This window comes from Salmo salar, chromosome ssa06, assembly GCF_905237065.1.
Source record: "Salmo salar chromosome ssa06, Ssal_v3.1, whole genome shotgun sequence".
Taxonomy (NCBI): domain Eukaryota; kingdom Metazoa; phylum Chordata; class Actinopteri; order Salmoniformes; family Salmonidae; genus Salmo; species Salmo salar.
The window spans coordinates 32,342,976-32,370,968 of record NC_059447.1 but is presented as its reverse complement, the minus strand read 5'-3'; the positions used below and the strand labels follow the sequence as shown (position 1 = coordinate 32,370,968).

Sequence of the window (27,993 nt, the reverse complement as noted above, 5' to 3'; positions counted from 1 at the left end):
TGGCCTTGCTTAACCATGGCTATGCCCGTGAGAACATTTAGACCTCAGTTCTCTACAGCACACAGAGGAGCACTGTTCTTTTATACTGTAGGGCCCAGGCGGCTGACTGACTGCATTGAGATTATACACAATCATCATGGCTCCATAAAGACAGCTGGAAATCTCTGTGCCTCTTTGGACCTTTGTTACATCAGCTAGGGCTGAGATTTCGGTTTTTATCGGAAGGGAGCCAAAGCAAGTTCAAAATGTTCACACTGCCATAATGCTTCAGCTTGGAGTTCCCTGGGCACCTTCCAGTTTTCACTGCTAGTGCCTGAGATAGCTGTGAGTTCAGGGCTATCTCCCTCTTTCTATTGCTGTCTCCTTTTCTCTTTCTCACTCTCTTTTTCTGATTGTTGTGCCAACACTAACATGGCAACAACAAGCCATGGCAGTCAGCTGCCATAAAAGGAATTTGCTAACAACCTAATTGCGCTCTGTTCTCAGTCTCCCAGGGACCTGCTTTAATGTGCTGAGTCACTTTTTCACCTCAACAAATAAATTGTGTCAGAGTTTAAAAGCTTTTTTATTTCACGTTCCAACCAAGTTCCACACAATTATCATTTCCTCTACTTGTTGAAGCTCTTCTCTTTTGGGAGGAAAAAGTAAGCGTATACTGTAGGAGGGTGGACTTAGATGAAAGAAGTAGCCTTCTATGTTTATTTTTCTAGATGTTTCCAGGGAGTTTAAGGATTGAGATAAAGGATAAAGATTGAATGTGCATTCCCACTGGGCACAGACATCAATTCACATCAATTCCACGTTGGTTCAACATAATTTAATTGAAATGACTAGAAAAAAATGATTCATTCAACCAGTGTGTGCCCGGTGGGTTGTCATGGGGAAAGAGATGGCAGAAATGATCAGATCAGTAAGAAAGAGAAGACATGCCTAACACTTTAATCACCTGTGCCTGCATGTGCCCTATTGATGGTCATTCCTCTGTGTGTGTGTGTGTGTGTGTGTGTGTGTGTGTGTGTGTGTGTGTGTGTGTGTGTGTGTGTGTGTGTGTGTGTGTGTGTGTGTGTGTGTGTGTGTGTGTGTGTGTGTGTGTGTGTGTGTGTTGGCAGGATCCAGCCGATTGGTCTGGTGGAGAGGATCCAGGCTATCGCCCAGAACATGTCTGACATGGCTGTGAGGGTGGAGCAGATCCTACAGCGCAGCATGGCCAACAACAGAGGTACGAGAGACACACACACACACATCTGACCACTCTTCACATTTGAAAGGGAGTTGTATATGTCTGCCACACTGTAAGACCCTATTGAACATGACAGGCAGCATTTATGACAGTACTTCAAATGATGAGTCTCCATTCATGTCTTTGTAAAGAGAGCTACGCTGCAGGAGGGATCCATCTCCCTGTCTCAGCATTACATGATGTTCAGTGTATGCTGACGAATTCCCCTCTAGTTAAGAAGATCTGAGACTGTCAGCTTTCTTCTATTAGCTGTCCTCTGCTCAGTTCATTGTGCTCCTGTTCTGTTTGAGCAAGAGATACAGTAGGCTACTTACATGCAAAGCGAGACTAGCCGACACATTAGAAAGCCAATTATAGACTTTGCATATTGTCATTATTTGCCTTGTCATTGAGTAAAGCAGACATATTCTATTCTGTAGAGACTGTTTTTGCTACCAGAACCTAATCCCCTGGCTAATTTAGTGACACCGCTAGTGTTAGCGCTCCACACTGTGACTGCTGTAGTTATAATGGTAATCAAACAGAATGGCTGCTAATCCTTTGTCTGTGATTGCGCTCACCCAGGCTTGGCGGCGTGCTGGTAGAGAAACAGCTTCCGCTCTCTTTAATTGGAGCTGGCTGCCGACGAGAGGGAGTGAGACTGGGGAGAGAGGGAACGAAGGAGTGAGACTGGGGAGAGAGGGAACGAAGGAGTGAGACTGGGGAGAGAGGGAACGAAGGAGTGAGACTGGGGAGAGAGGGAACGAAGGAGTGAGACTGGGGAGAGAGGGGATTTTATTAATCAAGTGTTGTCTATCCACTGTTCTCAGTAGGCATCAGAGATCAGCAAGGGAAGCCAGGCTTTCAGAAGTGGCTATTAACTAACCCAACAGTCTGTCTAACACTCTGTTCTATCCCCATGACCACTAGTTAACTAACCCAACAGTCTGTCTAACACTCTGTTCTATCCCCATCACCACTAGTTAACTAACCCAACAGTCTGTCTAACACTCTGTTCTATCCCCATGGCCACTAGTTAACTAACCCAACAGTCTGTCTAACACTCTGTTCTATCCCCATGACAAGGAGAGTTCTGCTCTAATACAATAGACTAGTGCTAAAGCCAAGATATGCTTCCTTTTAGGTATGACCTGTTGAAAAGCTTGTCTGGTTCCTGGCTCAACTGCTCCATACTCTCCTCATAGGGCTGAATAGCAAAGTTATGAGCAGGTATTATAAGGATTCTGCCCATAGGGAGGTGTTTGTTGTTAATACATGTGTTTTTGTCCCACAGTTAAGGATGGCACAACAGGACAGTGTGAGGTGCCCAAAGACCCTCACTACCCAGACTGCCCCAGCAAGGTGGATGTAAGTCCGCATGTCATGCAATTTCACAGTGGTTCTCCTGATCCCACAGCCCCTATGTCCTTTTGCTCTTGGACTGTTTATTACCCTGCAACTCCAGCTTTACGATCAGCTTCAATCAACCCTGCCTTGTTTCATAAGGATCAATGTCTAGTGCTGTGTTCAGATCAATGAAAGGACCTTGACCAAGTCCAAGCCACATTTCATGGGTTCCTTAGCTATAATACATTCATTTCTACACTGACATTTGACATTCTTTGACCTCCTTTGATCCATAGAGATACTGTATATATTTATTATTACTTGAGTCTGCCTTGACCTTTCCCCTCAGTGGATGCGTGCCCGCTGGACCTCAGACCCCTGCTATGCCTTCTATGGGGTGGACGGCTCCGACTGCTCCTTCCTCATCTACCTGAGTGAGGTGGAGTGGTTCTGCCCCCCTCTGACCTGGAGGAACCAGACCACCACACCCACGCACAAACCTTTCCCCAAGAGACAGGTGGGATAGCTGGGTTGGCATGGGCTGTTTACAGGGCTGCTATGTTGTGTGTGTGTGTGTGTGTGTGTGTGTGTGTGTGTGTGTGTGTGTGTGTGTGTGTGTGTGTGTGTGTGTGTGTGTGTGTACAGAGTTTGTGTCTATGATACTAGTCTTTGTATTTCATCTCCACTCTAATTTCCCTCTATCCGACTGCCACACAGTCTCCTGGGAGGGGAGTGTGGATATACAGTCACTCACAGTCTATTCTCCCTCTGCCTTGAATCATGGCTGTTGCTGTTTTTCTTGTGAGAGCAGCATTCCAGTTATTTATGGGTCCACCAGGGCCAGGTGTTCTAGTTACAGCCCCCTTGCTGCTCCCCGGAGCGCTGTGCACTACACACCAATGGGTCGGCTGCTCATTTAAATTATCTGTGCAGCTTAATCATGGATTCTAATTACCTGCCTGGATCCAGCTGGACTAATTCTGTGACTTCTCTCAGGTGTTCCTCTGCATTCACAGAAACACCTACAAGTTGCTTTCCAAACAATAATTAACTTGAGTGTGAAAGTAATGCATCTCATATTGATTTTGTATGTGTGCATAAGCAAGAGAATGTGTGTGGAAGGAAAGAGGGATTGTGTGTCCCCACTGTGTGAGAGAGAGACGGAGAGGTCTGTGTGACTGTCTATGTGTGTCATTTAAACGTCCTCTGTGATCCCTTATGCGGTTACAACATTGATTAGCACTTGGCTGCTCGGATTGCACTGTGATACAGCGATTTAAAAAGAGCTGGGAAACATGCGGAGTGAAATGAAGGCAGCCTGTTTATGAGCATGAGGCAGGAGTCCCTCAGGCAACACTATCTGAGAGCCCTGCCTCCAGGGGGAATGGGTATGACAGTGAGAGCAGTACTGATATAACACCCATCTCCAAGTAGGGCTGCTGGATATTGGTGGTTACAATGTGGCTGTTTTGTACAGGCTTGGGGAGGTGTTTAATGTATTAATTAAGTGTTTAATATATTGGACTTATATATATGCTGATCAAAAAAATAAAGGGAACACTTAAACAACACAATGTAACTCCAAGTCAATCACACTTCTGTGAAATCAAACTGTCCACTTAGGAAGCAACATTGACAATACATTTCACATGCTGTTGTGCAAATGGAATAGACAACAGGTGGAAATGATAGGCAATTAGCAAGACACCCCCAATAAAGGAGTGGTTCTGCAGGTGGTGACCACAGACCACTTCTCAGTTCCTATGCTTCCTGGCTGATGTTTTGGTCACTTTTGAATGCTGGCGGTGCTTTCACTCTAGTGGTAGCATGAGACGGAGTCTACAACCCACACAAGTGGCTCAGGTAGTGCAGCTCATCCAGGATAGCACATCAATGCGAGCTGTGGCAAGAAGGTTTGCTGTGTCTGTCAGCGTAGTGTCCAGAGCATGGAGGCGCTACCAGGAGACAGGCCAGTACATCAGGAGACGTGGAGGAGGCCGTAGGAGGGCAACAACCCAGCAGCAGGACCGCTACCTCCGCCTTTGCGCAAGGAGGAGCAGGAGGAGCACTGCCAGAGCCCTGCAAAATGACCTCCAGCAGGCCACAAATGTGCATGTGTCTGCTCAAATGGTCAGAAACAGACTCCATGAGAGTGGTATGAGGGCCCGACGTCCACAGGTGGGGGTTGTGCTTACAGCCCAACACCGTGCAGGACGTTTGGCATTTGCCAGAGAACACCAAGATTGGCAAATTCGCCACTGGCGCCCTGTGCTCATCACAGATGAAAGCAGGTTCACACTGAGCACATGTGACAGACGTGACAGAGTCTGGAGACGCGGGGAGAACGTTCTGCTGCCTGCAACATCCTCCAGCATGACCGGTTTGGCGGTGGGTCAGTCATGGTGTGGGGTGGCATTTCTTTGGGGGGCCGCACAGCCCTCCATGTGCTCGCCAGAGGTAGCCTGACTGCCATTAGGTACCGAGATGAGATCCTCAGACCCCTTGTGAGACCATATGCTGGTGCGGTTGGCCCTGTGTTCCTCCTAATGCAAGACAATGCTAGACCTCATGTGGCTGGAGTGTGTCAGCAGTTCCTGCAAGAGGAAGGCATTGATGCTATGGACTGGCCCGCCCGTTCCCCAGACCTGAATCCAATTGAGCACATCTGGGACATCATGTCTCGCTCCATCCACCAACGCCACGTTGCACCACAGACTGTCCAGGAGTTGGCGGATGCTTTAGTCCAGGTCTGGGAGGAGATCCCTCAGAAGACCATCCGCCACCTCATCAGAAGCATGCCCAGGCGTTGTAGGGAGGTCATACAGGCACGTGGAGGCCACACACACTACTGAGCCTCATTTTGACTTGTTTTAAGGACATTACATCAAAGTTGGATCAGCCTGTAGTGTGGTTTTCCACTTTAATTTTGAGTGTGACTCCAAATCCAGACCTCCATGTGTTGATAAATTGGATTTCCATTGATTATTTGTGTGTGATTTTGTTGTCAGCACATTCAACTATGTAAAGAAAAAAGTATTTAATAAGATTATTTCATTCAGATCTAGGATGTGTTATTTTAGTGTTCCCTTTATTTTTTTGAGCAGTGTGTATATATATATATATATATATATATATATATCTTTCTAGGTGCTCATAGCGATTAACATAGTAAGGGGAGAAGAAAAATGTAGATGTTCCTTTTCCTGTCCTCCAGTTGGCATTCCGGTCAGACATCGAGGCCCTCCTGGAGCAGGTGGGTACGGGGAAGGAGTCTCTGAGTTTCATGAAGAGAAGGATGCGCAGGCTGGCTGCACAGTGGGCCTCGGCTGCACGCAGGCTAGATGACAGTCTGAGGAGTCAATGGAGGGAGCAGAAGAGGGTGAGTGTGCTGTGACTGTGGAGAGAGAGAGAGTTTCTGTGTCTCTGCTATGAGTCAAAAGGTTGACAGTTCACTCATATCTCTTCCCATGACAGTGCAGGCCAGTAATATGCTGTACAGGTAGGTGCCCATTTTGGTTTGCTATATTTGATTCCCGAAAAAATAGGCAGAGACACAACTGACAAAAAGATGGAAGGTTGACCAAAGATGGATCAAAACGAGGTGGCTTTCATGAACATTACAGTGGTGACGTTTTTCTCCACTAGCCATTACGGACCCATTTGCTGTGAGTGGTGTTACTGTGAATGGCAGAGAGAAGTAGATTTGTAAGGAGGAGACTGACCAGCCGTTATCAGGAGAGCAGGCCTGGGATGTATTGTCTTTAGTGCTCTTTAACCAGCCTATCATTTACAGGGACATTTTGAAAGAGTGGTGGAGCCTGAATACAGGAACACTGCTTTACCATCACCGATGAAATGACAATGACTGTAGAATCTCCCCAAGCCTGCCCTTTGTGTTGAAAACCTTTTCGTAATGTCATAAACGGTTATAAATCAACCTCATAATAATATTGGAATGTGTGTGTGCACATGCCTGTGCTTGTCTGCAGTGCATTAGATGGATGAAACAGTAGCTGTGCTGATTTTCCTTTCACAGTGAAGTGAATAACATTGACGAGTTAACCACCTCCGTCACCGGCTTCATAAGGAAATGCATCGGCGATGTTGTCCCCATAGTGAAGGGTCGCTGCTTCCCCAAACAAAAGCCCTGGATTAACACTGAGGTTTGCGCTAAAATAAAGGATAGGGGACAAAGAATACCGCGAACAGGGCTATCGCAGACAACTCTGAGGCTACGGCTGAGGAAAGGAACAAGTACAAGAAGTCCCGCTACGCAAAATATCAAAAGGACAATAAGGTAAAAGGTGGAATAATACTACACAGGCTCCGACACCCGGGGCTTCAGTCCATTACGGATTACAAAGGAAGACGTGCTCTGTCCAACAATGCCTCTCTTCCAGATGAACTCATTGCATTTTATGCACGCTTCGACCATAACAATACCGTTTCATGCGTGAGGGCCCCCACCAACCCAGAGAACTGGGTTATCTCGCTCTCCGAGGCCAACGTGAGTGAGATCTTTAATCAGGTCAACACTCTCAAGGACGCGGGGCCAGACAGTATTCAAGGGCATGTTCTCAGAGAATGCGCAGATTAGCTGGCAGGCATATTCAATATCATCGTTCCTGTCCCCAAGAACTCTAAGGCTTCAAGCCATAATGACTACCCCCCTGAAGTGCTTTGAAAGGTTAGTGATGGCGCACATCAACTCCATCATCCCAGACACCCTAGACCCACCCCAATTTGCATACCGCCCCAACAGATTCAAAAACAACTTAATCGCAATTGCACTCCACACTGCCCTCACCCACCTAGATAAGAGGAATACCTATGTGAGAATGCTGTTCACTGACTACAGCTCAGCGTTCAACATTGTCCACTAAAAGTTTGTCACCAAGCTAAGGACCCTGGGACTGAACACCTCCCTCTGCAACTGGATCCTGGACTTCCTGACGGGCCGCCCCCAGGTGTTGAGGGTAGGCAACATCACCTCTGCCATGCTGACCCTCAACATGGGGGCCCCACACGGGTGTGTGCTTAGTCCCCTCCTGTACTACCTGTTCACCCACTACTGCGTGGCCATGCACGACTCCAACACCATCAAGTTTGCTGACGACACAACGTTGGTAGGCCTGATCACTGGAGACACTGAGACACCCTACAGGGAGGAGGTCAGTGACCTGGCAGTGTGGTGCCGGGACAACAATCTCTCCCTCAACGACAGTAAGACCAAGGAGCTGATCAACACATCGATGGGGCTGCAGTGGAGCGGGTCGAGAGCTTCAGGTTCCTCTGTGTCCAAACCACTAAGGACTTTAAAATGGTCCATTCACACATGCACAGTCGTGAAGAAGGGACAACATTGCCCCTTCCACCTTTTATTTACATATTTTTATTGAATCTTTATTTAACTAGGCAAGTCAATTAAGAAGAAATTCTTATTTACAATGACGGATTACCAAGAGGCAAAAGGCCTCCTGCGGGGACAAAACACACATCACGACAAGAGAGACAACACTACATAAAGAGAGACCTAAGACAACACAACATGGCAGCAAGCAACACAACACAACACAACATGGCAGCAAGCAACACAACATGGCAGCAAGCAACACAACATGGCAGCAAGCAACACAACATGGCAGCAACACAGCATGGTGACAACACAGCAGGGCCGGCAGGTAGCCTAGTGATTAGAGCGTTGGGCCAGTACCCAAAAGGTTGCTGGATCGAATCCCCGAGCTGACAAGTAAAAAATATGTTGTTCTGCTCCTGAACAAGGTAGTCTACCCGGGAACAGTGGGTTAAACTGTCATTGTAAATAAGAATTTGTTCTTAACTGACTTGCCTAGTTAAATAAAGGTAAAAAACCATGACAACACAACATAGCAGCAACATTGCAGCAGCACAACATAGTAGCAGCACAAACTTTGTTAGGCAAAGAAGACAATGCAGACACAAGTGTCAGTAAGAGTGTCTTTGAAAGTAGAGATTGAGATAAAACTGTCCAGTTCGAGTGTTTGTTGCAGCTCTTTCCAGTCGCTAGCTTCAGCAAACTGAAAAGAGGAGTGACCCAGGGATGAGTGTGCTTTGGGGACCTTTAACAGAATGTGACTGGCAGAACGGGTGTTGTATGTGGAGGATGAGGGTTGCAGTTGGTATCTCAGATTGGGGGGAGTGAGGCCTAACAGGGTTTAATAAATAATCTTCAACCAGTGGGTCTTGCGCCAGGTATACAGAAGATGACCAGTTTACAGAGGAGTAGGAGTATTGATGTGTCCTACAAGGAGCATCGGTGGCAAATCTGATGGCCGAAGAACATCTAGCCTCTCGAGAACACCCTTACCTGCCAATCTATAAACTACATCTCCATAATCTAGCATGGGTAGCATGGTCATCTGAATCAGGGTTAGTTTGGCAGCTGGGTTGAAAGAGGAGCGATTACGATAGAGGAAACCAAGTCTAGATTTAACCTTAGCCTGCAGCTTGGATGTGTGCTGAGAGAAGGGATGAGGTTGAAAAGGTTTGGCATGGGCCCTCATGACAGATCCTCAAAAAGTTCTACAGCTGCACCATTGAGAGCATCTTGACTAGCTGCATCAAAGGTAAGGTGGTATGGAAACAGCACCACCCTCTATGCCATGGCGCTACAGAGGGTGATTCGGATAGCCCAGTTCATCACTGGGGCCGAGCTCCCTGCCATCCAGAACCTCTATATCAGGCAGTATGAAAATAAGGCTCGGAATATCATTAAAGACTCCAGCCACCCAAGCCATAGACTGTTCTCTCTGCTTCTGCATGGCAAGCGGTACCGGGACACCAAGAATGACACCTATGCACACTCACAGGACTCTACATACTCACGCACACTGACACACACACACACACACACACACACACACACACACACACAACATGCACACACACTCACATACAATCATAATTTGTGCTGCTGCTACTCTGTCTATCATCCTGATGTCTAGTCATCTTTCCTCTATCTACCTATATCCCTCCAGTATCCATGCACATTGGAAATATGGTATTGGAACTGACCCTTTATAAACTGTTCTTCCTATTTTTATTTCTCATGGGTTACTGTTCTACCTTATTTTTAGTGCTACATTGATATTGATTGTTGGATTTGGAGCTTGCAAGAAAGGTATTTCACTGTACTTGTGCACACAGCGTTAAACACTTGAAGCTTGAATTATTCACAAAACCAAGGCTGGGAAAGGTATAGATTGACTGCAGTATTCTTTGAGTTTACCACTCCGAGCATTCTCTTCATGCAAACCCCACTCCTTTAAACCTTCTCTAGTTAAAAAGAGGCTCATAACTTCAAACGCCTGAGTGAACATGAGACGCAGTGATTGATAGGTGTTTGCTTTGCTTTGGGAAAGCAGGCCAGTCTGGTCTTTGGCCAAGAGATGCTTTCAGAACGTATATAAATAGGATTCTTCTTTTCATCAGTCTCTCTTTAGAGAACTATTAGCTTGGATAAACCAGCACCAGCGCTGTCAACACACAGCATCCTTCCCAAGCCTGTTCCTTGATCAGCCTCCAAAAAGAAGAGTCTCTGTTGTTCTTTTTTAACGGTGTGTTCAACAGCAATAGTTACTGTCCATTAACTGGCCCCTCTGTGTTTAGAAAACAGACGAGGAGGAACTGCTGTGCTGCTGTGAAAACGCAGATGAGAGAACGATAATCTGCCGATGGAAATACTCATTTGAAGGGAGACTTCACGGAGGAGAAGAACTAGACAGCAGCCGTCTACCCCACCTGTCTCTCTCCCCTCTGTTTGCAACCTTGATTTTTCTGTCTTTTTCTCTCTACACTGCACTGAACTGTACTTTCATAAAGGCAAAATTGCTGTAGACAACTTTTTAAACTTCCAATTCCTTTTGTAGTAATTTGAAAATGAATTATTTCATGTAGATATGGTGATGTGACAAGTATTGTGTGGCTGGCATGAGTACCCTGGCACTGCAGTGACATGAGGATTCACTGGCATCATAGATGGGGGCCTGTTGAGGTACTTCTGCCTGGTCATGGCGAGACATTTGTGATGACATACAGTGGGGGGAAAAAAGTATTTGATCCCCTGCTGATTTTGTACGTTTGAGCAGTCTATAATTTTAATGGTAGGTTTATTTGAACAGTGAGAGACAGAATAACAACAAAAATATCCAGAAAAATGCATGTCAAAAATGTTATAAATTGATTTGCATTTTAATGAGGGAAATAAGTATTCGACCCCCTCTCAATCACAAGGATTTCTGGCTCCCAGGTGTCTTTTATACAGGTAACGAGCTGAGATTAGGAGCACACTCTTAAAGGGAGTGCCCCTAACCGCAGCTTGTTACCTGTAAAAAAGACACCTGTCCACAGAAGCAATCAATCATTCCAAACTCTCCACCATGGCCAAGATCAAAGAGCTCTCCAAGGATGTCAGGGACAAGATTGTAGACCTATATAAGGCTGGAATGGGCTACAAGACCATCGCCAAGCAGCTTAGTGAGAAGGTGACAACATTTGGTGCGATTATTCGCAAATGGAAGAAACACAAAAGAACTGTCAATATCCCTCGGCCTGGGGCTCCGTGCAAGATCTCACCTCGTGGAGTTGCAATGGTCATGAGAACGGTGAGGAATCAGCCCAGAACTACACGGGAGGATCTTGTCAATGATCTCAAGGCAGCTGGAACCATAGTCACCAAGAAAACAATTGGTAGCACACTACGCTGTGAAGGACTGAAATCCTGCACCGCCCGCAAGATCCCCCTGCTCAAGAATACATATACAGGCCTGTCTGAAGTCTACCAATGAACATCTGAATGATTCAGAGGACAACTGGGGGAAAGTGTTGTGGTCAGATGAGACCAAAATGGAGCTCTTTGGCATCAACTCAACTCGCCGTGTTTGGAGGGGGAGGAATGCTGCCTATGACCCCAAGAACACCATCTCCACCGTCAAACATGGAAGTGGAAACATTATGCTTTGGGGGTGTTTTTCTGCTAAGGGGACAGGACAACTTCACCGCATCAAAGGGACGATGGACGGGGCCATGTACCGTCAAATCTTGGGTGAAAACCTCCTTCCCTCAGCCAGGGCATTGAAAATGGGTCGTGGATGGGTATTCCAGCATGACAATGACCCAAAGCACACGGCCAAGGCAACAAAGGAGTGGCTCAAGAAGAAGCACATTAAGGTCCTGGAGTGGCCTAGCCAGTCTCCAGACCTTAATCCCATAGAAAATCTGTGGAGGGAGCTGAAGGTTCGAGTTGCCAAACGTCAGCCTCGAAACCTTAATGACTTGGAGAAGATCTGCAAAGAGGAGTGGGACAAAATCCCTCCTGAGATGTGTGCAAACCTGGTGGCCAACTACAAGAAACGTCTGACCTCTGTGATTGCCAACAAGGGTTTTGCCACCAAGTACTAAGTCATGTTTTGCAGAGGGGTCAAATACTTATTTCCCTCATTAAAATGCTAATCATTTTATAACATTTTTGACATGCATTTTTCTGGATTTTTTGTTGTTATTCTGTCTCTCACTGTGCAAATAAACCTACTATTAAAATTATAGACTGATCATTTCTTTGTAAGTGGGCAAACGTACAAAATCAGCAGGGGATCAAATACTTTTTCCCCCCACTGTATGTTGCGTCCACTCTTAACGAAAGCAGAGCAATAAATCGCAATTCATTGTCATCGATTTCCCTCTTTGTATTGAGTGTGCACTGTGCAGTCATCTTGTCCTCTAGCAATTTCCCTGCATTGTGCAATATTCAATGGGTCTGTGTTGGCTGCCTTCACTGTGTCCTTCTTTTTCTCCCATCTTTAGTGAGAATGGTTGAACTAGTTTGGAGCACGAACCCCAGAGTGGTTAGCTACTTTACCTTTTAGAAGTAAGATGAGAAAGTTTTGTGAGTCAAAAGTAACTGGGGAAGAATTAAAGGCTGCCATCTGTTGAGAAATCACACAGTCTGATTTCATTACACACAGTCTGATTTCATTACACAGTTAACAGGCTGGAAGTCCCATCCTCTCCCATCAGCAATTAAAACAGTCTTGTACCATTAGGCATATTAATTATCTTCAGCAGGTCAATCACTATTCAGATTCCAGATTCAAAAATGGTGTTTTCCAAGATTTGCTTGGGGATGAATGTTTCATGGCTTGCATTATTATTCTTCCTATCTTTTAGCATAAATATTCAGTTTGTTGCAATTCATCTCTCTTATCTCCATTCATCTCTATTCCAGGACCAGTGGTTTGGGGTGATCTGAGATGTACAGACATGAATGAAGCTAATAGAGAGAGCTATGGATAAGAACCATGGATCAGTCCTATTAGTTGGGAGCTCATCAGAATGAGACTGGAAACTCTTCAACCCTATGGTTCCAACCCCTCAACCCTCCGTTTGTTTCTCAGATCCTGGTGCACGTAGGCTTCCTGACAGAGGAGTCAGGGGACGTGTTCAGCCCCAAGGTCCTGAAGGGAGGTCCTCTGGGGGAGATGGTCCAGTGGGCCGACATCCTCACAGCCCTGCACGTCCTGGGACACAACCTCAAAATCTCTGTCTCGCTCAAGGAGCTGCAGGGGTGAGTCAGATGATGTCATATTCTATCTATGTCTATATCTATATGTAAGGATGGGACCTATCACAGTGGTCAGACAGAGTCTAGTGGTTCAGAACAACTTCCTCTGGCTCAGAGTATATAAAGTCATGCATGAGAAAGGACTTTTTCAGCACCATGGATAGCTCCAGGGAGAACCGTGCTATGGCCATTCTAACTGTTCTGTCAATTCTTAATCCCCTCAGGAATGCTCTAGTCCTGTGACATGTATTTATTGAGAGTCATGTGATTTGCTGTGACATGATATTTTTTTTGCACACACATTTGGGTGAACAAACAAGCTTATTTCTCTGGCACTCATGTCATACATATCTTATAAACACATCTCTATTTATACCGTCTTACCTTTTTAGGTGATGTGTAACCATGTATAAGGCAGCCCATCTCAGGGTTCATTCCCACGCAGTGTGTTTGGTCACATTTGGTCTCACCCTGATAAGCTTCCTGTCTCCCTGTGGACTGGAGTTCCCGCCAGACAGACAGTGTGTGTTCCTCTCCCAGCTCACTGACCCCAGACAGACAGCGTTTATGTGTTCCTCTTCCAGCTCACTGACCCCAGACTGATAGCAGTGGCTGGCTGGGCCACAGAGCAACATTCTGTCTAACCAAGGCTTTATTTATCCATCTGAAAAGATAACGCTATTGATTTTCAAATCGGCCAGGTGTGACTGCTGGAGTTAAGAGAGCAGATGGTTCAATCTGGGAGTAAATGCCATAAATGTCTTGGAGGACCCAGTCCCTGCCTCTCCTTTTATCTTTTACCCGTTCCCAGTTTCACCCGGCCTGGTCAAAATTGCAGTGTTTAAGTCGGACTGGAGATATCGGATATTGTCGATTCCTGCCAGTGCAGACGTGAGGCTGAGAGAAATTGGACAGGCAGCAGCATATGGTGTGGCTTCTGTTATTGAACACATATTCCTCACTGTGGGGAAGCGTCAGAGTTAGAGCTGCACTGAAGACTTAGAGCTTCCCTGTGATCTCAAATTGGAGTTTTGAAGAAAGCAGCTTTGATAAGGGTAGACTGGAGATCAGTGAGAGCGGATGGGATTCTGCCTCTTCTGCCCACGCTATTATTTACCTCACTAATTGGTGTCATGGAGTATTGAATTACTGCATTCAGTCACCACGGGGAATGTGTCTTGTGAATGTTGATGAAACCGCATGAGACTGACAGTAATTGTCAATCAGAAACAAATTGTAGCTGTGCTAAAGCCATGTTAGGCTCTGTTTCCGAAGGTTGAAATGCTCTTTGTGTGTGTGTGTTCTAGTGTGTTTGTTTATTGGTATATGTGATGGTCTACTGTAAGGCCCATGCAGCTCTCTATTTGTCAGGAAATGGAATGTGCAGCCTTGGAGAAAATATAATAGAAGGTTGAAATTGGAGCCTATTGGATTTATCAGACAGACCATTTCCCCCTTTTTCTCACAGAGAAAAGAGACGCAGTACATTTCCCACTCTCTTTTTATGATCCTATCTTCTCAAATTGGCCAATAAAAGAGATGCTGAATGTCCAATAAATTCCTTTCCAGGAACATTAATGAATAGGAAATCAGACATTTCTCTCCGTCTCTACCTCCCTCTCTCACACACTCTCTCTCTCTCACTATTAAGTTGACAGATTGCTATATGGTTTGTGCTCCCACAGATTCCTCCAGGGTTGTATCTATTTAGATTTCATCCTCCTATCTCGCCCACTCAGCCTGGGAAACATGTCATCCTAATATCCCATGGTCTACAGCGGCTGTTATAAGAGGACGATGGTTGATATTGTTGTTTTGCAGATCATGGGTTGCTTGGTTTCATCCAAACCACCAGATACTGTAGCTACTACTACTCTAAGTTAGATATAGATTAGTAGTAGCTACAGTACCTGGTGGTTTGGATGAGACAAAGCAGTTTGCTTGAGTGGTTGTAATTATTTCTCATTTGTCACTTCCCCTGCCAGCTTTATGGACTAGTCCTCTGGCTCTCTTTTTTTCATACACTCTTTTTTTTATTCAGATGTCTCTGTTCCACTCGTTCCTTTAGCTGAGAGCCTTTTTTTCTCGGTATAAGCTTCTGGCTCACATCGCTTGCAGATGCTTAACTAAGCTGCTTTGGTATATTTTTTGTGATATTTCTGGACAGAGAGGAGGACGCTCCTCTGCATGCAGCCAGATTCATCAAGTCCGCCTTCGCACAGAAAAACCGCTTGAAAAGACATTCTCCAAGGACTGTTCCATCTGTAAATGTTCATGATTAATGTAAGCCCATTTTTCTGTTGCGGTTGGTCAAGTTGTGGTAGTAGTTTGGGATGGTGCAGTGTGTTTTTCTATGTTAGAGTATGAAAACAAAAGTATGAAAATGTACTGTATGCCCTCACCATTGTAAGTCACTTAAGAGCGTCTGCTAAATGACTAACATTTAAAAAATGTAAACATCCCATTATTGGTCACCCTCTTTCTCTGCTGTGTTGCCTTGACGGGCAGATGAGTCACTAGGCTGAGAGTGGGGATGGGAGGAAGTGATGAGGCTCCAGTCTCTGTCAAGGGAGGTGAGGTTAATTGAAGGGGGAGCCTTAGTGGTTGTAACATCATATTTGTTGGGAACAGCATCACATGTGCTAAAAGGTGCCCTGTGGCGGTTAGCCGAGCAGTGCAGACAGCTGTCACTTCCTCTAGGGGATCTCCCCCCTGTTCCTCCCAGTGCGACATGAGTAATTAGCCAGCACCAGAGCATGGGTTATCAACACCTGAGGAGGAGAAAAGGGAGAGTGGAGAGGGAGGTGATAGCAGCCTGACAGAGCTGGCTGGCTCTGCAGTGACGACAGGACCAGGAGAATACTGAGAACCCCCCCTGCTACAGCAGCTCTGTCTGTCTCCACCCACACAGACTCTGTCCTCCACCCTCAGAGAGAGAGAGAGAGAGAGAGAGAGAGAGAGAGAGAGAGAGAGAGAGAGAGAGAGAGAGAGAGAGAGAGAGAGAGAGAGAGAGAGAGAGAGAGAGAGAGAGAGAGAGAGAGAGAGAGAGAGAGAGAGAGAGAGAGAGAGAGAGAGAGAGAGAGAGAGAGAGAGAGAGAGAGAGAGAGAGAGAGAGAGAGAGAGAGAGAGAGAGAGAGAGAGAGAGAGAGAGACCAATCACAATATGAGGAACATACATCATTTGAACCCTCAGCACGAGTCCAATCAGAAGCGTGATAGAGCCGTGCAATAAATGACGAGTAGGTTCAAACTGATCTGGAATCAGAGGTAGCATCGATAAGAGCACAGCCACTATGTGTATGGGAAGGAGGCACTAAGAAACATAACTCTCCCTGTCGTTTTACCCCTATCAAATCACCCTTTGAGGCTGACTAGGCTTCCAGAATGGGGGCTGCTTTTTGTGCCTGCAAGTGCTACTGCGCTCTCTCACCCTCCAGCCTTTCCAACGATGTGCTTTTGTTTCTCGGCTTTGAAAAGCCAAACTAAAGCAGCCTTGTTAAAAATAGACTGCTGTGTGTTTACAATATGTTGCAGTGCGCAGCACTTTTACAGAATCACAGTTGAGAGCAGATTTTTATCGCTTGCAGTAATCAAAGCATTTGGGTCACGGCACGATAACATGATAGAATCATGTGACATGATTTAGCTGCAGCGAGAGGGATTCAACTTCATCCAAGAGTCGTAGCGTGATGCCTAAATGAGATTGAGACCAAAGGACTACATGGTGTGTTTTTGAGTGTTGCATGTCAGTTTTCATCCAGTTTGAATCGCTACTGTAAACAACATATGGATGCAAGATATTGCAATCGCTGCTAGTTTCCTCAACTATATGTTGTATTATAAACTCAGCAAAAAAAGAAATGTCAATTTTTCAGGACCCTGTCTTTCAAAGATAATTCGTATAAATCCAAATAACTTCACAGATCTTAATTGAACAGGGTTTAACCACTATTTCCCATGCTTGTTCAATGAACCATAATCAATGAATCAACATGCACCTGTGGAACGGTCGTTAAGACACTAACAGCTTGCAGACGGTAGGCAATTAAGGTCACAGTTATGAAAACATAGGACACTAAAGAGGCCTTTCTACTGACTCTGAAAAACACCAAAAGAAGGGTGCCCAGGGTCCCTGCTCATCTGCGTGAACGTGCCTTAGGCATGCTGCAAGGAGGCATTACACCGAGGCCTATATTCTGGAGCGGGATTGATTTGGAGGTGGAGGGTCCGTCATGGTCTGGGGTGGTGTGTCACAGCATCATCGGACTGAGCTTGTTGTCATTGCAGGCAATCTCAATGCTGTGCGTTAAAGGGAAGACATCCTCCTCCCTCATGTGGTACTCTTCCTGCAGGCTCATCCTGACATGACCCTCCAGCATGACAATGCCACCAGCCATACTGCTCGTTCTGTGTGTGATTTCCTGCAAGACAGGAATGTCAGTGTTCTGCCATGGCCAGCGAAGAGCCCAGATCTCAATCCCATTGAGCATGTCTGGGACATGTTGGATCGGAGGGTGAGGGCTAGGGCCATTCCCCCCAGAAATGTCCGGGAACTTGCAGGTGCCTTGGTGGAAGAGTGGGGTAACATCTCACAGCAAGAACTGGCAAATCTGGTACAGTCCATGAGGTAGAGATGCACTGCAGTACTTAATGCAGCTGGTGGCCACACCAGATACTGACTGTTACTTTTGATTTTGACCCCCCCTTTGTTCAGGGACACATTATTCAATTTCTGGTAGTCACATGTCTGTGGAACTTGTTCAGTTTATGTCTCAGTTGTTGAATTTTGTTATGTTCATAAAAATATTTACACATGTTAAGAAAATGAACGCAGTTGACAGTGAGAGGACGTTTCTTTTGTCACTTGAACATTGTGACATTTAATTGGACACACCCTGTATTTTGTAAAATAGGACCAAATATGAACACCCGTTATATACTGTATATATCCTGCAGTAGACATGGAGCAGGAGAGGCCAAACACAGTTCTCAGTAGCTGCAGTAGTATCTGCTAGCTCCACTCAATCTTCTCCACATTGAGGTTTTGATTCACAGGACTGACTGTACAGAGCCAAAAAGTGGGCGGTCGACATTTAACACTAACAATAAGCAATCAGTGAATAAAAGTGCGGAAATAGCATAACAAGTGGGTGTTCCACATTAAGAGGAAGCTGTGCTTTTGTTGTTGACGGAGGCAGCGTCTCAGTCTCTTATGCCCAACTCTCTCAACTGGCTCATTACTATGCCTGGCTCTATTCTGCCAAGCAGGTCTCCACGCTGCCACTACCCTCTCTCTGCCCGTTTCCTTTTCTTCCACACTGAGCCCTCTGCACCCCATGGCCCCACCCTGGCCTCCTTCCTGTGAATGTGGCACGGCATCTGCCACGGGCCAATTCTCCTCACCATCTGACTTCCTCCTCTCTGTGAGATAGACTTCTGCTCAGCTACTGTATAAGGTTCTCTCTCTGATATCTGGCAGCACGGTGCAGGTGGCCAGTCCACTCAGTGGGATACACCAAGATGGCCTGGTGCATGTAGCTGGTTCTTTTCTTATGGGGTGCCAGTCCATCCTCCCCTCCTCTCTTCTTCCGCTCCTTCTCTCTCCATCTCTCCCCCTTTCTTCACCTACTCTCTCGCACTCCTGCCGAACTCACAGCAGGACTGTCAGCTGCCGATGTCTTTCCTCTAGTTTGTGCGTCAGACTCGGTGTGTTTGTTCGTGTGCACGTGCGTGCATGTGTTGCTTTTTATTCAACTGCTGCTCATTTTCAGCTCCATAACTGCAAATGTAATCCCCCTGTTCTCTCCAAGTTTGCAGGGATTTGCATATATCCAATTAAAGCCCTGAACACAGCAGATTTAGTGCATTTGTGTGCAATACTGCTTCATGGAGTCACATAATGCACTTTGTAATTATTAAACATTTGTTCTCACATTATCACACCACATCTTTTATCTGATCTATCCCTTAAATTACTGTTTTATACGTTCTAATAAATACAGTACCTCCGTTCTATTGGAGAACAAACTGGAAGAGTTCCGTTCGAGACTATACTATCAACGGGACCTGAAGAACTATAATATACGGTCTTTCTCAGAGTTGTGGCTGAACTAGGACATGGACAATATACATCTAGCTGTTTTTTCTATGCATCGGCAGGACAGAACATCAGCGTCGGGTAAGCTCAAAGGGGGAGGTGCGTGTCTCTTCGTTAACAACAGTTGGCGCGCGATCTGTAATATTAAGGATTCTGCTCGCCTGAGTAAGAATATCTCATGATAAGCTATAAACTCTCTTTAGCAAGAGAGTTTTCACCTATCTTTTTCATAGCTGTCTATTTACCACATCAAACCAATGCTGGCATTAAGACCACACTTCACAAGCTGTATAGGGCCATAAGCAAACAAGAAAATGCTCATCCAGAAGCAGTGCTCCTAGTGGCCAGTGATTTTAATGCAGGAAAACTGAAATCCCTCTTACCTAATTTCTACCAGCATGTCACTTGTGCAACTAGAGGCAAAAGAACTCTAGATCACCTTTACTCCACACACAGAAACACATACAAATCTCTCCCTCACCCTCCATTTGGCTAATCTGACCATAACTCAATCCTCCCGATTCATGCTTTAAATAAAAACTCAAACAGGAAGTACCAGTGATGTGCTCAATACGGAAGTGTTCGGTGAAGCGGATGCTAAGCTACAGGACTGTTTTGCTAGCACAGACTGGAATATGTTCCGGGATTTATCTGATGGCATTGAGAAGTTTACCACATCAGTCACCGGCTTCATTAATAAGTGCACAACGACGTCCCCACAGTGACCGTATTTACGTAGGTGGGTATTTCTGCAACTACGGGCACTTCTATGTCCTCGGGTCAATTTTGGGGATTTTATAAAAAATTAAACAAATACAAATATTTGTATGTTAAGTTCACACTGGAACCACCCCATACTTTTTTAAACACCTCTATATCAAGTATTTTAGCTACTTTTCAGATGCATTTTATACCTCAATATCACTATTTTGCCCTTGTCCCTGACCCAGACTTTTAAGCTTCTACTATGTTTTTCAATGAGAAAACATTAATAATTACACATTATATAATGGTATATACTACAGAAAGAGTCAATTAAATAAAATCTATATCAATATTTATTGTGAGTATGCCCTTTACACAAAATATACCTGTCCTTTGGCAGTGGTGTCATTTCCACCACCGAGGACAAATTCCTCATTAATAAAGTTTTTTTCAAGAGAATGTTAATTTAGTTACCATGGAAACATTGTAACACTGAAGGAAATGGCTGCAGTGGACAGTTATTCCAGATGTGATGTCCAGAAGTTGAAGAAAAATTGAGGTAAATATTGCTTGTGTAGAGAATATTTTAATTGTCAGTCATTTCCAAACAGGCTATAATTTCTTTCATTTGTGGTAGAACTTTTGAATTTTTTTTATATTTGAGGTATTTAGTGTAAATGATATGCTAGCTGTAATACTAACCAAAGCATGCTAAGCAGTCTGTCAATTTTCTCCAGAAACAGTAGAAGTAACATTTCCATCACAGTCATTTCCATCACAAACATAAGTGTGGTGGAAATGACACATCCATTATCTTACTCGATTTTACTTAACTTTTTTTATTTTGGCTTATTTAATCATGTTTTAAATTAATTGAATCTAGTAAATGCTCCAAGGTGTGCACAAGTTGAAAACTAAGTAGTATTTGTCTTTATTTTTAGACGATGCCACATAAAACAACACAGAGGTCACAGACATATAGAAACAAAATAAAAAATGATCCTATACGATACCAGGAACAGCTGCAAAAAGACAGGGAGAGATACTGGAAGAAAAAAGAGAATGGAGAAGTGAAATCTATCTCTGAGCTTACAAAGCGAGAACAAAGAAACAAGAGAAGGCAATGGAAATGTAACCAACGGAATAGAAGACAGACTTTAAAGAGAACAGTTGCAATGGAGACCTACCTATCAGGCAACACACCACCTCAGTCACCAGATGGAGACCTACCTATCAGGCAACACATCTCCTCTGTCGTGTCTTTGGCATCATTAAACTGAAGACATGTTTATCAAATAACTCTCTGTAATTATTATTACGCGATTAAACTGATTAATCGTGTAACTGTAATTAACTAGGAGGTCGGGGCACCAAGGAAAATATTCAGATTTTAAGTTATAATTTTCCTAATATAACTTTCAGATATCATAAAATCTGATCTCTGAGTCTTCAGATTTAACCCCTGTGCAGCCTCCGGACATCCAGCAAAAAATCCTATCGCCATTAGCATAAGAAAATGTAATCGTTTTTTTTTTTCAATTTTTTTTCTTCAAATTATATCGTTTTATAGATACACGTCTCCTGAATCGAAGCACGTTGTCCGATTTCAAAAAGGCTTTACAGCAAAAGCAAAACATTAGATTATGTTAGAGGAGTATATCGTAAAAGTAGCCACATAGCCATTTTCCGACCAACCACATGCATCACAAATAACCAAAAAACAGCTAAATGCAGCACTAACCTTTGACAATCTTCATCAGATGACACACCTAGGACATCATGTTACACAATACATGCATTCTTTTGTTCGATAAAGTTCATATTTATATATAAAAACAGCATTTTACATCGGTGCGTAACGTTGACTAACTATTTTCCCTCAAATGCATCCGATGAAACAGCGCTACAATTTACTAAATTACTATTCGAAAACATTTTTAAAATGTAATATTGTCATTCTAAGATTTATAGATGAATATCTCTTGAAAGCACCTGTAATGCCAGATTTAAAAATAACTTTACTGGGTAATCACACTTTGCGATAAAAGGGGATGCGATACTCAGAACAATAGGCTAGCAATAGCAATAGGCTAGCCATCTTTGAACAATCGCATATCAAATCTAGTCTTGTATACTATTGTCAATAATCCCTTACCTTTGATTATCTTCATCCTTAGGCACTTCCAGGAATCCCAGGTCCACAACAAATGTATTTTCGTTAGAAAAAGTTAATCCTTTATGTTCCATTAGCTTGTTGTTGTTAGCACGTTCTGAAGGCTGCACCAAAAGTTCCGACGTGCGCGGGGCTACTCTTTCAACAAAATGCATTTTTTTCTTATTTAGGTTCGTTCAAACATGTCAAACGTTGTATAACATAAATCTTTAGGGCCTTTTTCAACCAGAGCTCCAATAAGATTCGAGGAGGACGATTGCATTGTGTTTCAAAACGTTTCGAAAGGGGAGGGTAACCAGGGGCGCTGGCGTCATAATGGTGATGGCCCTCTCCGTGTGACCACGTTCCACAGCGTGTCATTCTGTCAGTTTTCACAGTAGGAGACTCAAATCACTTTGTAAAGACTGGGGACATCTAGTGGAAGCAATAGGAAGTGCTCAATGAACCATAGCTCGCGGTGTGATTAATAGGCAACGTGATGAAGTTGAGTTCGCAATTCAGAATTCCACTTCCTGTTTCAATCTGTCTCGGGGTTTTGACTGCCATATGAGTTCTGTTATACTCACAGACACCATTCAAACAGTTTTAGAAACTTTAGGGTGTTTTCTATCCACAAGTATTAATTATATGCATATCCTAGCTTCTGAGTTTGAGTAGTAGGCCGTTTAACCTCTATGGGCTAGGTGGGACGCTTGCGTCCCACCTACTCAACAGCCAGTGTAATCCCGTGGCGCGTTATTCAAATTCCTCAAAAATGCAAAAACTTCAATTTTTCAAACATATGACTATTTTACACCATTTTAAAGACAATACTCTCGTTAATCTAACCACAATGTCCGATTTCAAAAAGGCTTTACAACGAAAGCAGAACATTAGATTATGTCAGCAGAGTACCCAGCCAGAAATAATCAGACACCCATTTTTCAAGCTAGCATATAATGTCACATAAACCCAAACCACAGCTAAATGTAGCACTAACCTTTGATGATCTTCATCAGATGACAACCCTAGGACATTATGTTATACAATACATGCATGTTTTGTTCAATCAAGTTCATATTTATATCAAAAAACAGCTTTTTACATTAGCATGTGACTAGCATGTGACTAGCATTCCCACCGAACACTGCCGGTGAATTTACTAAATTACTCACGATAAACGTTCACAAAAAGCATAACAATTATTTTAAGAATTATAGATACAGAACTCCTCTATGCACTCGATATGTCCGATTTTAAAATAGCTTTTCGGTGAAAGCACATTATGCAATATTCTCAGTAGATAGCCCGGCATCACAGGGCTAGCTATTTAGACACCCAGCAAGTTTAACACTCATCAAAGTCAGATTTACTATAAGAAAAATGTTATTACCTTTGCTGTCTTCGTCAGAATGCACTCCCAGGACTTCTACTTCAATAACAAATGTTGGTTTGGTTCAAAATAATCCATAGTTATATCCAAACAGCGGCGTTTTGTTCGTGCGTTCAAGACACTATCCGAAAGGGTAAATAAGGGTGACGAGCATGGCGCAATTCGTGACAAAAATATTCTAAATATTCCATTACCATACTTCGAAACATGTCAACCGCTGTTTAAAATCAATTTTTATGCCATTTTTCTCATAAAAAAGCGATAATATTCCGACCGGGAATCTGTGTTTAGGTAAACAGACGAAAGAAAATAAAGCATTCGGTCGACTCGGGCACGCGCCTAAGCCCATAGTACTCTGATCGGCCACTTGCCAAACGCGATAAAGTGTTTCAGCCAGAGCCTGCCTCAATATCGTTCAGCTTTTTCCCGGGCTCTGAGAGCCTATGGGAGCCGTAGAAAGTGTCACGTTATTGCAAAGATCCTCAGTCTTCAATAAAAAGAGACAAGATGAAACACAATTTGTCAGACAAGCCACTTCCTGCATGGAATCTTCTCAGGTTTTGGCCTGCCATATGAGTTCTGTTATACTCACAGACACCATTCAAACAGTTTTAGAAACTTTAGGGTGTTTTCTATCCAAAGCCAATAATTATATGCATATTCTAGTTACTGGGCAGGAGTAGTAACCAGATTAAATCGGGTACGTTTTTTATCCGGCTGTGTCAATACTGCCCCCTAGCCCTAACAGGTTAAAATGGGCACAATTTTTTTTCAAAATGCGCTGTGGCGCCCCCTATCCTAGGCGACCGTCGAGGTTAATGACGTATTCTTTACCTCGTCAGTCTCATTCCAAACGTCATAAATTGTTGGTTATCTGCATGAACCCAGTCTTCACTATGAGTCATCCATACATCAATTGTCTTAAAATAATTTATTTACTAAACTAAATAATTCAACAGAAATGCAAAACAAACAGATATGGTTACAAGGAAATGATAGAAGAATGTGCCCTAGTGGGCTAAACCGGCATGGCGGGTTGTTAGACAAAAGGGGCGGTGGGGGCAGCGGAGAAGACACTACAGAGTTGATAAATATGAACAATTGAAATGCTAAACCTTTGCACATGAACGCTCACTCATTCGGGAACAATTGCAATCAATATATATATTTACGCTCAGTGTGCCAACTGTGTGATTACTCACTCCGTAGCCAATGTGAGTAAGACCTTTAAACAGGTTAACATTCACAAGGCCGCAGGGCCAAATGGATTACCAGGATGCATACTCGGAGCATGTGTTGACCAGTTGGCAAGTGTCTTCACTGACATTTTCAGCCACTCTCTGACCCAGTCTGTAATACATACATATTTCAAGCAGACCACCATACCTGTGCCCAAGAACCCCAAGGTAACCTGTCTAAATGACTATCGCCCTTAGCACTCACATCTGTAGCCATGAAATGCTTGGCTGGTCATGGCTCACATCAACACCATCCCAGACACCTTGGATCTACTCTAATTTCCATACCGCCTCAACAGATCCACAGATGACGGAATCTCTATTGCACTCCACACTGCCCTTTCCCACCTGTGCAAGAGGAACACCTATGTGAGAATGCTGTTCATTGACTACAGCTTAGCATTCAAGACCAAAGTGCCTTCCAAGCTCATTGCTAAGGACCCTGGGATTGAACACCTCTCTCTGCAACTGGATCATGGACTTCCTGACAGGCCTCCCCAGGCGGTGAGGGTAAGCAACAACACATCCACCACGCTGACCCTCAACACGGGGGCCCCTCAGGGATGCATGCTTAGTCCACTCCTGTACTCCCTGTTCACCCACAACTGTGTGGCTGCACATGACTCCAACACCATCATTATGTTTTTTGGAGACACAACGGTGGTAGGCCTGATCACTGACGATGATGAGAACCTATAGGGAGGAGGTCAGAGACTTGGCAGTGTGGTGCCAGGAGACCAACCTCTCACTCAATGTCAGCAAGACAAATGAGCTTATTGTGGACTACAGGAAATGGAGGGCTGTGCACGCCCCCATTCACATCAACGGGGCTTGTAGTGGAGAACTTCAAGTCCCTCGGTGTCCACATAGCTAAGGATATATCCTGGTTCACACACACCAACCCAGTCGTGAGGAGGGCACGACAATACCTCTTCCCCCCAGGAGGCTGAAAAGATTTGGCATGGGTCCTCAGATCCTTAGAAAGTTCTAGAGCTGCACCATTGAGAGCATCTTGACTGGCTGCATCACCACCTGGTATTGCAACTGCTTGGCACCCGACTATAAGGCGCTACAGAGTGTCGTGTCTTTGGGGTACCATTAAACTGAAGACATGTTTATCAATTAACTCCCTGTAATTATTATCACGCGATCAAACTGATTCATCGTTTAATTGTAATTAACTAGGAGATCGGGGCACCAAGGAAAATATTCAGATTACAAAGTTATAATTTTCCTAATATAACTTTCCTATATTATAACATTATATTCTATTATAGTATAGGCCGATTATCTTCTGGTTTAAATGGTGTATTTTACCTCGCGTCCAGTCTCATTCCAAACGTCGTAAATTGTTGTATCTGCACGAACCCAGTCTTTACTAAGAGTCATCCATACATCAATTGTCTTAAAATCATTTATTTACTAAACTAAGTAATTCACATAAAGTATACAAACAGTAATTATCATCACAAAGAATTGGTAGAGTAATGTGCCCTAGTGGGCTAAAACAGGCATGGCTGGTGTCTTGTTAACAATGGGTCATAAAATGTTCAGCTGAGGAGGTACACAGTTCATTAATATTAACAATTGACATGCTAATCCTTTGCACATGAACGCTCACTCATTTGAGAACAATTGCAATCAATATATATTTACGCTCAGTGTGTCGTCGGGATCCTTGTTGGCGCGTCGTTCTGATGGAGAGTTCTCTCTCTCTCTCTCGGTTAGAATGGATCTTTCAAAGCGACATTCATTAATGTCGTCATAGAATGGATGTTTCGTTGGTCTTCGCGTTCAATGATATAATTTACTTAGCTGCAGACTAATAATTAATATCAAAGACTTGTTCTTATTCTGTCGGTATCAATAGTCTAAAAGTTAACCACGTGGTATAGTTCACTTTCAGTAGAGTACTTGGATGGTCAAACCTATTGGCCAACTCGCAATGGAGTGGAGGCCGGGTCTGTTAGACAAGTAAATCAGGTTGGGTTTTATAGTGAACATAGAACAGGCTTGTCAAATGACGCCTGGTCCTGTCTGTGTCCCTGGGGGCGTGCCGATGACTGAGTTAAACTTGGTACAGAAATATAATTCTATCACATTAACATCAGTACATAGCATCTCAATGTATTACAAATAGCTTTATCCTTATTAATACATTCTATACAACCATGTGGATGCAAGTCTCAAGGCTGAGGCTATTATATAAACCGTTTTATGGTAATATGGCTATATTGTCTCTTCTGAGTATCACAAAATTGTACCAAGCGGACCAGTTCGTAGCTGGATTCTTCACCAGTCTTCCATACCTTCTCCAGAACACAAATGTCGCTTGGCTCCCCAATTCTGTGAGTTGGAAGAATTTCCTGTGTCTCTCTATGGGCCATGTGGCCAGAGACTCTCCTGGAATTTTACCACTCCTTCACACAGGGACTGGGTTGGGGAAGGTAGGTTGGGGGATGGTGCAAAGGGGGGGGAGGGGGTCAACTGTCCTCCCTGTACTCAAAGAGGCCAACGTCATGACAAGAGGGTAGTGCTTACAGGCCAGTACATCGCTGGACCCGAGCTAGCTGCCATCCAGGACCACTATACCAGGCGGTGTCAGTGGAAAGCCCTAAAAATTGCCAAAGACTCAAGACATCCAAGTCATAGACTGTTCTCTCTGCTACCGCACTGCAAGCTGTACTGATGCACCAAGTTTGGAAACAACAGGACCCTGAATAGCTTCTACCCCCCAAGCCATAAGACTGCTAAATAGTTAGTCTGGGTAGCAATGTGGTTAACTATTTAACTATCTGCATTGAACTTTTACTTATCACATATGCTTCTGCTACTGTTTATCTGTTTTTTATTCCTAGTTTATATTTAAATATCTACCTCAGTTACCTCGTACCCCTGCACATCAACTCGGTACTGTGTATATAGCCAAGTTGTTACTCATTGTGTATTTATTATTACTTGTATTATTACGTGTTTTACTTTTCTATTATTTCACTATTTTCTTTCTCTCTGCGTTGTTGGGAAGGTAAGCATTTCACTGTTGTCCACACCTGTTGTTTACGAAGCATGTGACTAATACAATTAAATTAAATGTGATATTCAAGGTTGTAAATGCCACTTTTCAGTGGGTTAGTTGGGATGAGCGGGATGAGTTCCACCTGTCTGAACTGCTGCAAGGTGTCATGGGTGTGTTAGAGAGACATCCGAACGATCTCAGCCTTTTAATTCTTAAACTGGGAACATTA

General features: G+C 44.1%; 1 protein-coding gene across 1 annotated transcript in view; it reads left to right on the top strand.

The window, feature by feature from the left end:
- Nucleotides 1-27,993, top strand: part of LOC106601405 (alpha-1,6-mannosylglycoprotein 6-beta-N-acetylglucosaminyltransferase B) — a 76,728-nt gene that overhangs the window by 23,710 nt on the left and 25,025 nt on the right. Inside the window, exons 4-8 of the mRNA XM_045720308.1 lie at nt 1,110-1,219; nt 2,514-2,587; nt 2,916-3,083; nt 5,781-5,945; nt 12,997-13,166. Coding sequence (XP_045576264.1) covers nt 1,110-1,219; nt 2,514-2,587; nt 2,916-3,083; nt 5,781-5,945; nt 12,997-13,166 — 687 coding nt within the window. The remainder of the gene's footprint in view (nt 1-1,109; nt 1,220-2,513; nt 2,588-2,915; nt 3,084-5,780; nt 5,946-12,996; nt 13,167-27,993) is intronic.